Source organism: Pseudorasbora parva, chromosome 22 (assembly GCF_024679245.1).
Source record: "Pseudorasbora parva isolate DD20220531a chromosome 22, ASM2467924v1, whole genome shotgun sequence".
NCBI classification, from domain to species: domain Eukaryota; kingdom Metazoa; phylum Chordata; class Actinopteri; order Cypriniformes; family Gobionidae; genus Pseudorasbora; species Pseudorasbora parva.
Genome location: NC_090193.1, coordinates 15,682,015 through 15,695,681, shown reverse-complemented (window position 1 = coordinate 15,695,681; position 13,667 = coordinate 15,682,015). Strand labels below are relative to the sequence as shown.

Below are 13,667 nucleotides of genomic sequence, written 5' to 3'. Positions count from 1 at the left end.
TAATAATTCAGAACACCCTGGCATTTATGCAATATAATAATGCAATGATGGCTTTCAATTATACTGTACTGTTGAATTGCTATGATTGCTCATTTCACCTGCAATATTTTGAGACAAAAAATCTTGATGAATCATGATTACAGAAAAAAATTGTGATTAAATAGTTCATTTTTAAACTGACATCACTGATATGTATCAGACTTATCTTTTGTCTTAAAGGTTAAACATCATAGCTTCAAGCTCACAATCCACCAATCAAATGGGGGCCATTCTGACTTTAGTGGAGCCAGTGGTGGTCATCAATAAACTGGGGACATCCTTCTTCGAGATGGCCCTCACACAGACTGTGTACAACCATTCGCTGAGGGCAACACATGGAGACAGCGATCAAGCACAGGCATTATCTTCACGCTTTCTGCTTATCCAGAGTGTGTTATCCTCTGTGGCGGCCATGTTGTCCATTATACCACTGAGCCGCATGGCAGACCGTCTTGGGCCTAAAGTCTTCCTGGTGGCCTCTCAAATGGGTTCAGTTTTGGGCATGTTTATGCTTGTCATCTTCATGTACTGTGAGGTTCCTCTGGAGTTTCTGTACTTGGGGTCTTTGCTCCATGGTTTGAGTGGAGGCGGCCCAATGTTCTGGGCCGGGGTGGCTGCTCTGGCATCTCTGAGTTCAGAGCAGGGCAAACGCACTCTTAAACTCAACATCGTGGACTTCTGTTTTGGGGTCGCAGGGGTTGTGGGAGGTCTCCTGTCTGGATATCTGTACCAGATGGCACCATCAATTCTCCTCCTGACAGCAATTCTGGTCAGCGTTGTGGCACTACTGTACACTGTGTTTGCCCTCTCTGATTTGAGATGTTCCCTATCTGAAGGAGAACCGTTGCTGACTGAATCCGAAAGTGGGAACACGATGGATCGAGTCTCCATAGGCATGCTGATGGCAGCCATGGTGCTGTTCATATTAGGCATGGTCGGATCAGAAAATGTGCTCCAGCTGTATGTACTGAAGCCCCCTTTGAGCTGGAACTCAGTGTGGGCAGGATATGGCAGGGCCGCCACCAGTGCCATGTACCTCAGTAGCTTCTTAGGAGTTCTGGTTCTGTTTAATGTGTTGGGGGACACAGCCCTCACTCTTCTTGGTATTGTGTCCAACTGCACAGGAATGGCAATCATGGCATTTGCAATAGAAAGCTGGATCTACTTCCTGGGTAAGTTTATCTTAATGAGATATTTCACCAAAAATAAAGAAAGAAAAGTCTTTCATCATTTACTGTATAGAACTGCATAATGTCTTTTTTTGCTGAACACAACCTATACTGTATATATTTTCAAAATTGTACCAAACAGACAATGGGCCCTATTGATAGGTACAGATATAAATGAAATAGGTGCAGTAATAGCTGTAATTTTTATTGTGACATTTGAATGTTTTTGTGGACATTGGGAGCCCTGGCTAGCCTGACAAGCCAGACCCACATCAAGATGTTTGGTCTGGAAACTCACCATTGACAGGGCTCAATCCGAGGGGCGGGATAAACGGTTGTCTTTCAAACTCCCTCTGCATGCGATAGGATAGCGCTACACCAACCAGAGCAACGAAGGTGAAGCAGAGCTTGTTGATAGATTAAACATTCGCCATATCCAGTCGGCAAAACTCTGAACAGATCTTCCCTTTTTAAAAATGACTTCAGTGCCGTTCTTTGTTCTTTTCTCAGAGAAAAGCTTAACTCCAAGTCTTACAGAGTCGCGGTCAGAGCTGATTCGAAAGACCGCCATTCGCCAGTTTCTGTGTTAACTAAGCACGCAAACGCAACTCGGCCGTCGTCATTATGGCCCCGCCCACCGACTCTATACACGATATGATTGGCCCGGCAAGAGTTAGGCAAATACAGCTCAGATGGGTACTGAGAGTTGCTAGACGACACTTGCGGGCAGATTAAATTTGCTGCCGCTAGGGTGCGTCTAGATTTCTAGGCTAAGCCCTGGCAAATTTTTGCAGATGAAATCTAGTCATTTCAGTAGGAATCTACGTGATTGTGAATTTTGCAAGATGAAAGATTTACCCACATAGATTTCAATATCATCCAACTGTGGCCACAAATGGGCGTTATCGTGCTGGTGGGGGTTACCGTTTCTGTTGGTTACCGTCAGACTGAAATGCTCCCTTCTTCTTCTTCACCTCTTCTGTCAACATCCGGATTAATATGTTCAACATTCGCTATTTAGTTTTTCTCAAACAGAAGTTTCAAAATAAGCATCTTAAGCTTACATTTACATCTAGGAGTTGTCTATTTCTCGGTCCTAACTTTAAGCATAGGCAGACGTCAGCTATCATCGAGATGCTTAAGCCAGCTTTCGAGCAGCTTGACTAGGTTTCATTTACTGATATTACAACACGATCATTTCAGGGAGGTGCCATGGTATGTTGGGGTTGTGCAGTACATGTCCATTATCTTCTATGAGTTGAGGACAAATCTCTATGGCTCTGCCCTAGATCATTTTTTCCCGAAACCAGTTCAGCGGAAAATCTGCAACCGGTTTCATTGGCTGAGCAGGTTTAGGGATCAGGGTAGGGTGTAGGCAATCGTTATTGTGATTGACATGGCCAATGAAATGTTTAGAATCGGTTGCAGGGTGGGATTCCACTGAACTGGTTTGGGGGGAAAAATGCATATGGAAGGGGAAATTACATCACACCCAGTGTGCCTTGCGAAACTCATCGTGATTGGTTGATGAGACGCTACCAAAAACGCCCAAGAGGCCTTCTTGTTTCATGACGGGAACGCCCAAGCCGCAGCTGGACCCTCCTCACAGATTTAGCAACAGGTTCAAGTTGGAAAGCTGATTGGTTTTTATAGTTACTTCTGTATGGGCTGTCCTACATGCATCATTACACTTTTGACATTGGACCCCTTTTGCCCACACAATTTTGCTGAAAATTTGCTTATGTGACATAAGGTTGACAACCATTGACATAGACTCTGTGAAACACAAAGAAGAGTGAACATGCAGTTTTTTGAACCCCAAAAAAAACTGACTTTATTCCTGTAAACCTGTTTGCTTGTGGAATAAATGAACCATGACTGATTAAAAAGTGCATTTGATGCACAAAACAACATTGGAAACTTGTGCGATACGCTGCATCTACGATACTAGGTATAGGCTAAGTCCAACATGAATGTGCAATATATAAAAAAGACTTGGCGCAATTTTAAATACAAAACATACTTCTTTGATACATGTATTAAGACAAAATGCTTAGAGTCATCATTGTAAAGCTTTTATGTTTTTAGTATGTTTCTGCATTGAGATGTGTTGTTTCAAACAGCTAGAGGAATCATGATGTTTGCCTGCGTTCCCATGCCAACTCTCCGAGCTATGCTGTCTAAGAATCTGCCTCCTCAGCAATATGGTAAAGTCACAACTGCACAGAAAACAAAAACTAAAGACAGAGAAGCAAATTATAGCAGGCTGTATGTGGAAGTTGCTTAGAATTTGCTTCCTTTAAGTACAAGCCATATATTTGACCATATGTTGCCATTATTTGATCTTTCATGAGAGTCCTCTGCTGTATCTCTTTGCAGGGCGAGTCTTTGGGCTGCTCCAGCTGGTTCTGGCAGTGAGCGACCTCTTGTCTAATGTCTTTTTCACCTCCATTTACCCACTAACTCTCAGCTGGTTCAGTGGCTTATGCTTCCTCCTCTCCTGTGCCATTAGCTACATTAGTGCCATCCCAATCATGTAGGTAAATCTGCTATTAAAAAAAACAACAGCAAAATATTTTTGGTGGTTTCTTCTCAGACCCTCAGAGTAACAGCTACTTATTTTGTTTTTCAGTTATCTAAGTGGCAGACGACATGGAGCCCAAGGAAATGAAAATGTGTAAGATATTGTGATTGAAAATATATGATAAAATTATATTTCAATGCTTTTGCGTTTGCATTCTCTTGCAAAACTCTTGTGTTCCCTTCCGAGACTTGGGAATTCACAAAACATTTTTGTTCTCTTGCCAAAGTTTTACATTCCCATTAAATAAAATCGGAGTTACAGGTGCTGGTCATAATTAATATACAATCAAAAAGTTGATTTATTATACTAATTCCATTCAAAAAATGTAATGTGTATATTCATGCATTTACACACATACTGATATATTCCAAATGGGGATATTTTTCTTACACAAAAATGTTTTGCTTCAGAAGGCCTTTGATAACCCTCCAGAGCCACGCGGAGCACATTTCATGGACAGATGCATTTTTTATTGATTTTTAAAAAACAGAGCAACAATAACTGCTATTAAAAAGCTTGGATTAGCCAGGACTTTTTAAATATAATTTCCATTTTATTAGTCTGAAAGAAGAATGTCATATACACCTAGAATGACTTGAGGGTAAGTAAATCATGGGCTAATTTTAATTTTTGGGTTAATTATCCCTTTAAAGGGATAGTTTACCCTAAAATTAAAATTAAGTCATTATTTACTCACCCTGGTGTTGTTCTAATGCACTATGCAGTTATTTATTTTTCTGACCACAAAAGGAGAAATTTAAACAAAAAAATCCCAATCATGCATCCATATAATTGCAGTGAATAGCGACCAGCACAAACCTTTTTTTTAAAAATATGGATCGCAGAATGATACCATGCAACACGTTGTATATCTTACATGTTCTAGGGTATACGATAGTGTTTGGTAAAAAACAAAAAACAAAATTTGATGTATTATTTTACAAAAATCCTGACCTTGGCCTTTAGTTTTCTTTGCAAAGCTATGTGACATGCACGTTCATGAGACTCTGTTGTCGCCTGAATGCCTAGAATTTCCAAAAAAGTATCTTCACTGAGTTGCATATCTCCGGTTGTCAGATGAGAGTCGACATTTTTGAAAAAATTATCCTTTTGTGGTCCTGAAAACAAATAAGGGCATTCGACATTAGAACATATCCAAGATAAGAAAATTATTAACTTTATTTAGATTTTAGGGTGAACTAGCCATTTAACGGGCACGGGCACCATATATTTCTACTGGATATTTATCTTGTTAACGAAATATGATTTTATTGTTAAAGAACAGCATTAAAGATGGTGTATATTGATACAAAAAGTAGTCTCGCTTCGTGTTATTCTCAATAAATTTAAAGATCTCATTTCTCCTTGGTTGGCTGCTCAGTCATGCTATAGGGATATAGTTTTGTAAAGCATGAGCAGGTGTTTCTGCAGTTCACTTTATTCAGTTTCTCTGAATGAATACAGAGTTCATGTGTTTCAGATCCAGACAGCAACAGATCTTCATTGGTACTGCTAACCACTAGCTTTAAATACATTTATTTTCATGAAATTTGTAATAAGTAACCGACTACAATTTAAACTACTCAGCGCTGCTGGTGAAACATGAAAACAATAAATATAAGATTGTGACAATATATGGTTTATCTGCGTTCTTCTAGACATATTGGGTATTTTCATGTGAATAAAGTATATTTGTAATGCAATACCAATTGACATAGCATTTATCTCGATTTAGAAAACTATAAAATAATACTTTAATACTAAAATAAAGTGTGTGTGTGTGTGTGTGCGTGAGAGTGATTTTTTTTAAACTGGATAAACTGAATGAATAGTTCAGATGTGTTTTAGTTGTAATGTCTAACAGCTGCCACATGGTGTCACCCAATCGTCTAATCACAACCTACTATGGCAAGCAGGATTAGAGTATAAAACTTGACTTAATTTTATTCATGTTCGTTGATTTTATTTGAAAGGGATTTTAAGGTCCCTTTCTTCGTGATTCCATCTTTCAAACATTAGTTAGTGTGAAATGTTGCTGTTAGAGCATAAATAATACCTGTAAAATTATAACGCTCAAAGTTCAATGCCAAGCGAGATATTTTATTTAACAGAAGTTCCCTTTCAAAGCAGCGAACGGCCGGTTTGGACAACACCTCTGCACTTCCTGTCAGGAATGACGTCACTAGGACCGTTTGTTGACTAACCCTCCGCCCACAAGAACACACAAAATAGGAGGCGTGGTCTTGTCAAAGGGGGTAATCTAGCGCTCGGAAAGCGTTCCACCCCTAGGGGCTGCCATTGCTAACCAAGCCATCACCTGCTGTTAGCATCCCATTGACTCCCATTCATTTTTGAGTCACTTTGACAGTGAATTACTTTACATCTGAGACGTTTAAAGACTCCATTTGTCCATTGTTTATTTCTAAAGAAACACGCCAATGTATAAAAGGCTCCATTACCTTGTATCTTACACTATCGCCCCGCAGAAGCTGTTTTTGTAAAAATAGGCTAACGATTGCGTCATAACCAACGCGACCCTGTCGCACAGTTGAGAAATTACCGTATAGACCTGAGGAGACGCTCGCAGGCAATCTTTTACTGTCTATGAGACAGTCGGGCGGACGTGGAGACATGTCCTGGAGACTAGTCTGATAAAGTCAAAGGAGAAGAATGGGGAGAAGCCCATAGTGAGCCAAAAGCAACGGGAGAAAATATTTAAACAACGTGATTCAGATTTCGTTTTCCACAACTACTAGAAGACCTACAGCTGTCAGACAGGAGGCTCACAGCTGTACACATCTACGTCGTCAAGCTCAGTCTGAGCCTGCGCAGTTCGCTCAGCCATCAGGAAGTGAGTGCCCCTAGGTTGACTTCATTCTTTCGCCGTTGACGTCAATGGGGTCGCTGTGTCCATTTCTTTTACTGTCTATGGTCTTGTCGCTCTCCCACGTGGAGAAGAGTGCGCATTCAGCGCCTACATCTCCCCGTTATGGTAAGAGGCGGGACCTTTCCGGGCAAAGTGCGCTAAGCTGCTATCCAATCACAACACGGGAAGCACTGGCCCAATCAGAACTCGTTACGTGTTTCTGAAGGAGGGACTTCGTAGAACAAGGAAATCATCAGGCCGTTTATAGGACAGAGGAAACAGCACTGTACAGATAAGTAAATTGTGTGAAAAATACTGTGTTTTTTTACACGCGAAACATGAACTCATGTTATATTGCACACTGTAAACATAATCAAAGCTTCGAAAACACGTGAAGAACGGGACCTTGAAATAGTCTCAATTTAAAGGTGCCCTAGAATGAAAAATGTAATTAACTTTGCCATAGTGAAATAATAAGAGTTGAGTACATGGACATCACATACTGTGAGACTCAAACACCATTGCCTCCAACTTCTTATGTAAAGCTCATGCAGGAAAAGCACCACGGAAAAATAAGTGATTCTCAACATAACGGCAAATGTGACGCAATCGCATGGGGATCATTTATATATACACCCTCAACATATGTCCGAACATGTTCATTGTCAGGCGGAACTGACGGAGTTGAATCATCGGGACTGAAAGTACAACTATTTTCCTGCAAGCAGGAAGTAGTGATTTTGTCCACTTATTGATTGTTTAAACAATTTCTGATTAAATTGAAAGTTTCTTAGAGACAGCATTGTCTAGATAATGCAAGATGCTAGTACAGTAACAATAGGAAACTCCAAGTACCATGTATAACCAAAACACCGGATAGTATACTGGTTTTGGTTTGGTCGGAGGGGAAAAAGGTTGCCAGATTTTAGTAATTTGTGTTTTACCTAAAAATGTACAATCTGGCAAGCAGCGCGGATAATCTGAAAGCACCAATAAACAAGTAAGCTGCATTTAAAAAAAAAAAAGTGTCATTCAGTCGGTCTGTGTTGTATCAGGACTCACGAGCCGCTTCGCTGAACAACTGAACTGATGTGTGCTGTGAGCGAAATAAGCCAATCATAGCAGAGCTCAGCATTAATATTTATGACTCTTCCAAATAAGGCAAAAACAGAGCATTACATCCTAGGGATAATTTCTAGGGTTGTAAATGGACCTGTAAAACTGTATCTGGACAAATTTTGCCCTTAAATAAGCCACATTCCCTGCCACATACATAACCTTTTCTCATATGTAGATGTCAGAGAAGAATTTAACATATTGTTTCAACTCATTCTAGGGCACCTTTAATTTTGATAAGTCAGAAACATAATTAGAGACATCTGTAATTAATTTGAGATTCTGTGCACATTATATTTTTTTTTATTTTATTCATGTGGTCTTGAAATTGAATCAAAAACTGTAACTTCCCAACTCCCTCTCAATGTCCCTCATTTATCAAAAGTGCATAAACTAAATTTCCAGCGTACACCTTGCGTACATCCAAACCCACGGTGACTTTGAGATTTATCAATATGGACGTTGGCGTACGGCACGCTCAAATCCTACGCCAGCTCAGGAGGTGGTGTACGCACGTTTGAGTTAGTGCGAAAATGTGCAGAAAAACGATTTCTAACACCACAAAATGCACTGACAAAGATATGCTATATTATGACCCAATGTAAAAAAACAACAACAACAACATCATAGTAATTATAAACTTCAGTGTTTATTTTTGTGCACCACTTCAATGTTTAATTTGTGTGATTATACCAAAGCATTTGATTTGTAGGCATGTATTCCTCCAGTTGCGAGCCTGTGCGCTTTAACTGACGTTTCAGGCCCGGCAGCTGCGCACGGACTGGGACTGAAAATAATTCAGACAAAAATTACATTCTTCTTCTTTTAAATAATAAAATTAATCAAATAAATAATAACGCCATTCTTATTCTAAATAACAATAAGCGCCATTAATAATAATAATAAAAAGAATCTTACAAATTGTCATGCAATTATTAATGTGAATGAATGGTATCATCACTATCGTACACCCAAATACATGTGCCATGATAAGAAATTAAATGCTAATTGTTTCAAAACATGTGTTGTAAAATAAGGCATTGTGATAGGTAATTTCTCATCCAAACAGCTATTTAAACTGCTGGAGTGCGCTTCTCAACCCCCACACTATTAACAGTACTCATAATTTGGGTCCATATTTTGTTTTTGTGGGCGCCTTTAATCACACTCTTTAAACTCCCAAATAAAACAATTTCATTTTTTTCCACTTGATCGTCTCATTGGGCGATCATCATCTCACTAGTTCAGTCATCAAAGTCACTCAATCATCTCACATGGATGGATGGATGGATGGATGGATGGATGGATGGATGGATGGATGGATGGATGGATGGATGGATGGATGGATGGATAGATAGATAGATAGATAGATAGATAGATAGATAGATAGATAGATAGATAGATAGATAGATAGATAGATAGATAGATAAAATAATTTTTTCTACTCACAATTTTGTATGCTCGAAACTAAATTACGACTTCTAGAGCCATAGGCATTAAATGCTAAAACAGCTTGCCACACTCCTACTGACTACGTGTTTCCGCTAAATGTTCAGTGTCTACATCTACGGTCTACACGAGCTTCCGGTATAGTATTCAGAAGAGCAAACTGTGGCAGTAGTTAACTCTTTCTGACATATTTCAGTTAGCTATCGATCACAAACAAATTTATATACAATTACATTATACGTATTATCAACATAAAAGTTTAGTATATTATATTAAAATATAACGTTTTAGTAATGAGTTCACAAACCTTTAAATACCTTCGGCGTGAAGGTGTATCATCTCGATATTGTTGTGTCCCGTTCTGTAAAATGTCATCAAGGTTTAATTCTGTGATTAGTTTCCATAGTTTCCCTTTGGATGACGAAACACGGCAAAAGTGGATTCGTGGTGTCGGGCGTGAGGATTTAAACGTTAGTCCTAATACCAGAGTCTGCAGTCTTCACTTCAAGAGTGATGATTTGATCAAGCCATCGATTCCTGGGGCCCGCCGATTGCTGAAGAAGGGCGCTGTACCCACGGTGTTCCCGAGGGACGACTCTTCCACTTCAGCACCAAAGCCAAAGCGCGCCAAATTATGGAAGAGAGGAAAAGTTTCCTCTCATTTGAAAGAATATCTGGTTCTGGTCCCTACGAACTACCCACACCCGGATCATGATTATTGCTCATCGCGAGTAAAGTTTGATGATCTGGTTAAGGAAGAGACCGAAGATCTCAGAAAGGAGGTGGAGTGCCTGAGGAGACAGGTGGCAGAGTTGTCTGTCCTTCACAGATTTTGTTTGGGGCGATTTGCTGCATCTGATGATGACATAAGGTTTTACACTAGGTAAGATCTAAAACGCAAACAATAGAATTTACACATTGTAACATTGTCTAAAACTATAGGCTACTCTTCTTTCATATTTTCATGATAAGTTCATTTAAGTAGATTTTATTCCCTTGTGAAAAATTAGTGTTTGGTTGTAATGTGCATTTGTGTACTTCACATCATAAAGGAATAGGGAAAAAATTGTGCAGATAATATAATAATAATAATAATACAAAAATATGCCACTGTTAAAACAGTACACTTGCAGTGTTGGGTTGGGTTTAATGCATTAATTAATAACTGTAATGTAATAACTTAAAGTAATGTAAATGATTAATCTTACCCCCCCCCCCCCCCCCATAATTTACAGCTACTTTTGATGTAATTGCATTAAATACAATTTAAAGTCTAATGTTAAAATAAATGTTTTTAATGTAAACTTCTTTCCTTCACTACTAGTCAATTCAAGAATAATGTATGCAATTTTATATTATTTATTTGAAAGAATTAAAAGTGCACTGGCTAGTAATTAATTGCTTTTCCAACACTGGACATGTTTCTTTAAACACTTTTGTACACTAATAAAAAAAAAGTGCACTTTGTAATTGTAATTTCTTTACTTTGTTACGATGTCTTAACAAACAGTAAAACACCAAAGCACTTGAATATATGTTAGTATAATATTTTACTTCATTATAAATGTGCAATTTAAAATATTTTTAAATACATGACACAGGTTTCAATAGAAATTACATTAATGTATATAAATTTAGTTTACCATAAAGGCTTGTCTGTAAATTCAATTTAAATATGACAGAAATATGTACTTAAGTCCCATTTAAGTGGGTCAAAGAGCACTCTTAAGTTCCAATTTTGTTAATATAGTTTAAATTGATATTAAATCCATTAAATCCATCCACAGTCAATTATTTTAAAACATTACATTCAGTGTGTATGCAAGTTTTCTTTAATAAGTTCAAAAGGATTTATAGTTCATTTATAGCTCTAGGTTGTGCATTACATTTGTTGGTGTATATTATCACAAACATATCCCACATCTAAATGTAGGTTTGCGACTTACAACCACTTGATGGCGTTCTGGAGACTGATAGAGCCTGCATCCCACAACATGGTTCGTTTGACCAGAGCAAGGGCAGCTGCAACAAAAAGCGAAGACGGAGCATCACACAGTGCATTTGTAAATAATTCTAATTTATAGTCTATAATTTATTATGAAATTACATACATGTGTTATGCGGGGGACGGGAAGGGGTAAAAAAAGAAATTGGAATGTTAGTAATGTTACTTTCTCTATATACTGTAAACACATTATAAAAACTTCTCCAATTTTGCTATTTTAACAGTGTCAGTCCCTGCAGCCCATAGATGAGTTTTTTCTCTTCATGGTCCATCTCTCGGTTGGGCTAGCAGAGAGGGATCTGGGCCACAGATTCAACATCCATCAGTCCACCGTGAGTCAAATAATTACAATATGGGCCAATTTTCTGTACACCATTCTTGGATCTGTGCGCATCTGGATGTCTGAGGAGGCGGTCAAGGCTCAAATGCCAACGGAATTCCAGGACTACCCAGACACACGAGTAGTGATTGACTGCACAGAGCTGCGTTGCCAAACACCCTCGTCTCTCCTGTATCAAGGTGACGTCTCCCATTGCTCCTTCAAGGGGTTAATTGGCATGGCACCCCATGGGGCAGTCACTTTTGTGTCATCCTTGTGTGCAGGATCTGTCAGTGACAAGGAACTTCTGAAGAAGTCTGGGATTGTGTCTCTCCTGAAACCTGGAATGGCCGTTATGGTCAACAAAGGTCTTTTTGTAGATGACTGTGTACCATGCAAAGTTTACAGACCTGCTTGCCTGTTAAATCAGGAAGAGTTGCCAGCTAATGAGATAAGGGAGACTCAGTCCATTGCTCGGCTGAGGATTCACATCGAACGCCTCATCTGCAGGGTGAAGCAACACAAGCTGTTTGATACAGTCATCCCTCTCTCCATCACTGGGACCATCAACCAGTTATACACTGTTGCTTGCCTCCTTATAAACTATCAGAACGGCCCTTTGTTACAAGCATGGGCATAGGATTAAACACTAGACAGAACACATGCTGTTGGGGGATATATCAAGGGACTAATGTATCTGTGTAGATAAATGTAAACTCTGATGCAATGTTTCTATGTGCATGTAAATATAAATAATTTAATGTTTCTGACAAAACAAACAAACAAACAAAAAAACTTTTGTAAAGCTTTTCCTGTACATCACTAATGTAAAAATGTAAAAAACAGAAACATAGTGTCAAAGTTATTTACACTTTTGTAGTGGTGTACAGGAAAAGCTGTATAAAGTTATTAATCTTTACTGAAAAAATATAAATGTAAAATATAACTTTTATGCAATGTTTCTGTAAACCTATAAATAACTTTATATGTTTCCTTTACACCCCTGAAATGTAAACATATACATTTAAATAACTTTTGTACTTATTTATATTTGCATGTTTACAGTGGTGTACAGGAAAACGTTGTAAACGTATGTTTACAGAAACACTGCATCAATGTGGACCAATATAAATATAAATAACTTTGATAGTGTTTCTATAAACTAACTTTAATTTGTGTTTCCTGTACACCACTGAAATTAAAATATGTAACACTTAAAGGGATAGGTCACCCAAAAATGAAAATGTAATTTATTCACCCAAGAAAGAAATTCATACAGGTTTGGAAAAACTTGATGATGATAGAATTAAAAAATTTGGGTGAACCACGTGGTGCAATGTTTCTGTTAGCACGTAACTGTTTCTATAAAAATAAATAACTTTATAAAGTTTTTCTTGTGCACACAACTGTAATGTAAAATTACTGTCATGTTTTAAGTCCTAACTGATTGCTCTGGCCAGATCATGTGATAATTTATTTGGCTACCTTGGAGACAATGAGTCTCAGTTTCTGTTGCGGCCCCCCATCTATTATTTAGTTTTAAGCAGGTGTGTCTCCTACGGCGCAGGGGAAAAAGTAATTTCCTGAGTGTGACAAACAGGTAATTATTAATGATGATACCTGATGCCAAAGCTCTTCTTGTCCCAAGACATTTAAAGCTTGTAAACCCATTTGCCATTTCAAATTGAAACTGTTGTTTTAGATCAGACATGCCACATGAAATCACATAGCATAAATTTGACTTTGATGTAGAACTTTTACATTTCCTTCAATGGTTTGATCAAAACAAAAGCTTTTTTGTATTTGCTTGTTGTAATGTAGGTTGGTCTGTGAACCGAGTTACTAAATGACAGTAAAGACTCTTTTCAGTCAGTAGGTCGCAAGAGTCTCACTGCAGAGGCTCTTGGACATCAAGGAGATCATGGAGCCTTTGATATCTGAGGCGCTTAAATCTAACTGACAGCAATCCAACTAAATAAGATTCTGATCACAAGAATGTAACAACAAAAAAGGCCAAAGACCAGTTATTTTATCTAAAAGGCACTAGATCCTTTATCATAGGTCTACTTTGGCCAGTATCGGTGATGCTGAAACCTTTATTGATTTCATTTGCATAAGAA

The 13,667-nt window shown here is 38.4% G+C and overlaps 2 protein-coding genes across 2 annotated transcripts; both read left to right on the top strand.

Annotated features, from left to right (window-relative positions):
• The first annotated feature begins 259 nt into the window (after positions 1-259).
• Positions 260-3,748, top strand: si:ch211-262i1.4 (solute carrier family 46 member 2). Its single transcript, XM_067431505.1, has 3 exons — positions 260-1,211; positions 3,332-3,415; positions 3,588-3,748. Exons 1-3 carry the CDS (start codon positions 260-262, stop codon positions 3,746-3,748), a joined length of 1,197 nt encoding a protein of 398 aa, XP_067287606.1.
• Positions 3,749-9,330: 5,582 nt separating this feature from the next.
• On the top strand, positions 9,331-13,103 carry LOC137058371 (uncharacterized). Its single transcript, XM_067431618.1, has 4 exons — positions 9,331-9,361; positions 9,621-10,106; positions 11,157-11,286; positions 11,453-13,103. The coding sequence occupies exons 3-4, from the start codon at positions 11,179-11,181 to the stop codon at positions 12,185-12,187; spliced, it is 843 nt and encodes a 280-aa protein (XP_067287719.1). The 5' UTR covers positions 9,331-9,361; positions 9,621-10,106; positions 11,157-11,178; the 3' UTR covers positions 12,188-13,103.
• The last annotated feature ends 564 nt before the right edge of the window (positions 13,104-13,667 follow it).

Bases quoted from the DNA above. Each gene is read 5' to 3' on its own strand.
- LOC137058371 (XM_067431618.1), top strand. From the start codon at position 11,179: ATGGCGTTCTGGAGACTGATAGAGCCTGCATCCCACAACATGGTTCGT. The intron at 11,287-11,452 runs GTAAATAATTCT...CTATTTTAACAG, and splicing joins GAGCATCACACAGTGCATTT to TGTCAGTCCCTGCAGCCCAT.
- si:ch211-262i1.4 (XM_067431505.1), top strand. From the start codon at position 260: ATGGGGGCCATTCTGACTTTAGTGGAGCCAGTGGTGGTCATCAATAAA. The intron at 1,212-3,331 runs GTAAGTTTATCT...TGTTTCAAACAG, and splicing joins AAGCTGGATCTACTTCCTGG to CTAGAGGAATCATGATGTTT. The intron at 3,416-3,587 runs GTAAAGTCACAA...ATCTCTTTGCAG, and splicing joins TCTGCCTCCTCAGCAATATG to GGCGAGTCTTTGGGCTGCTC.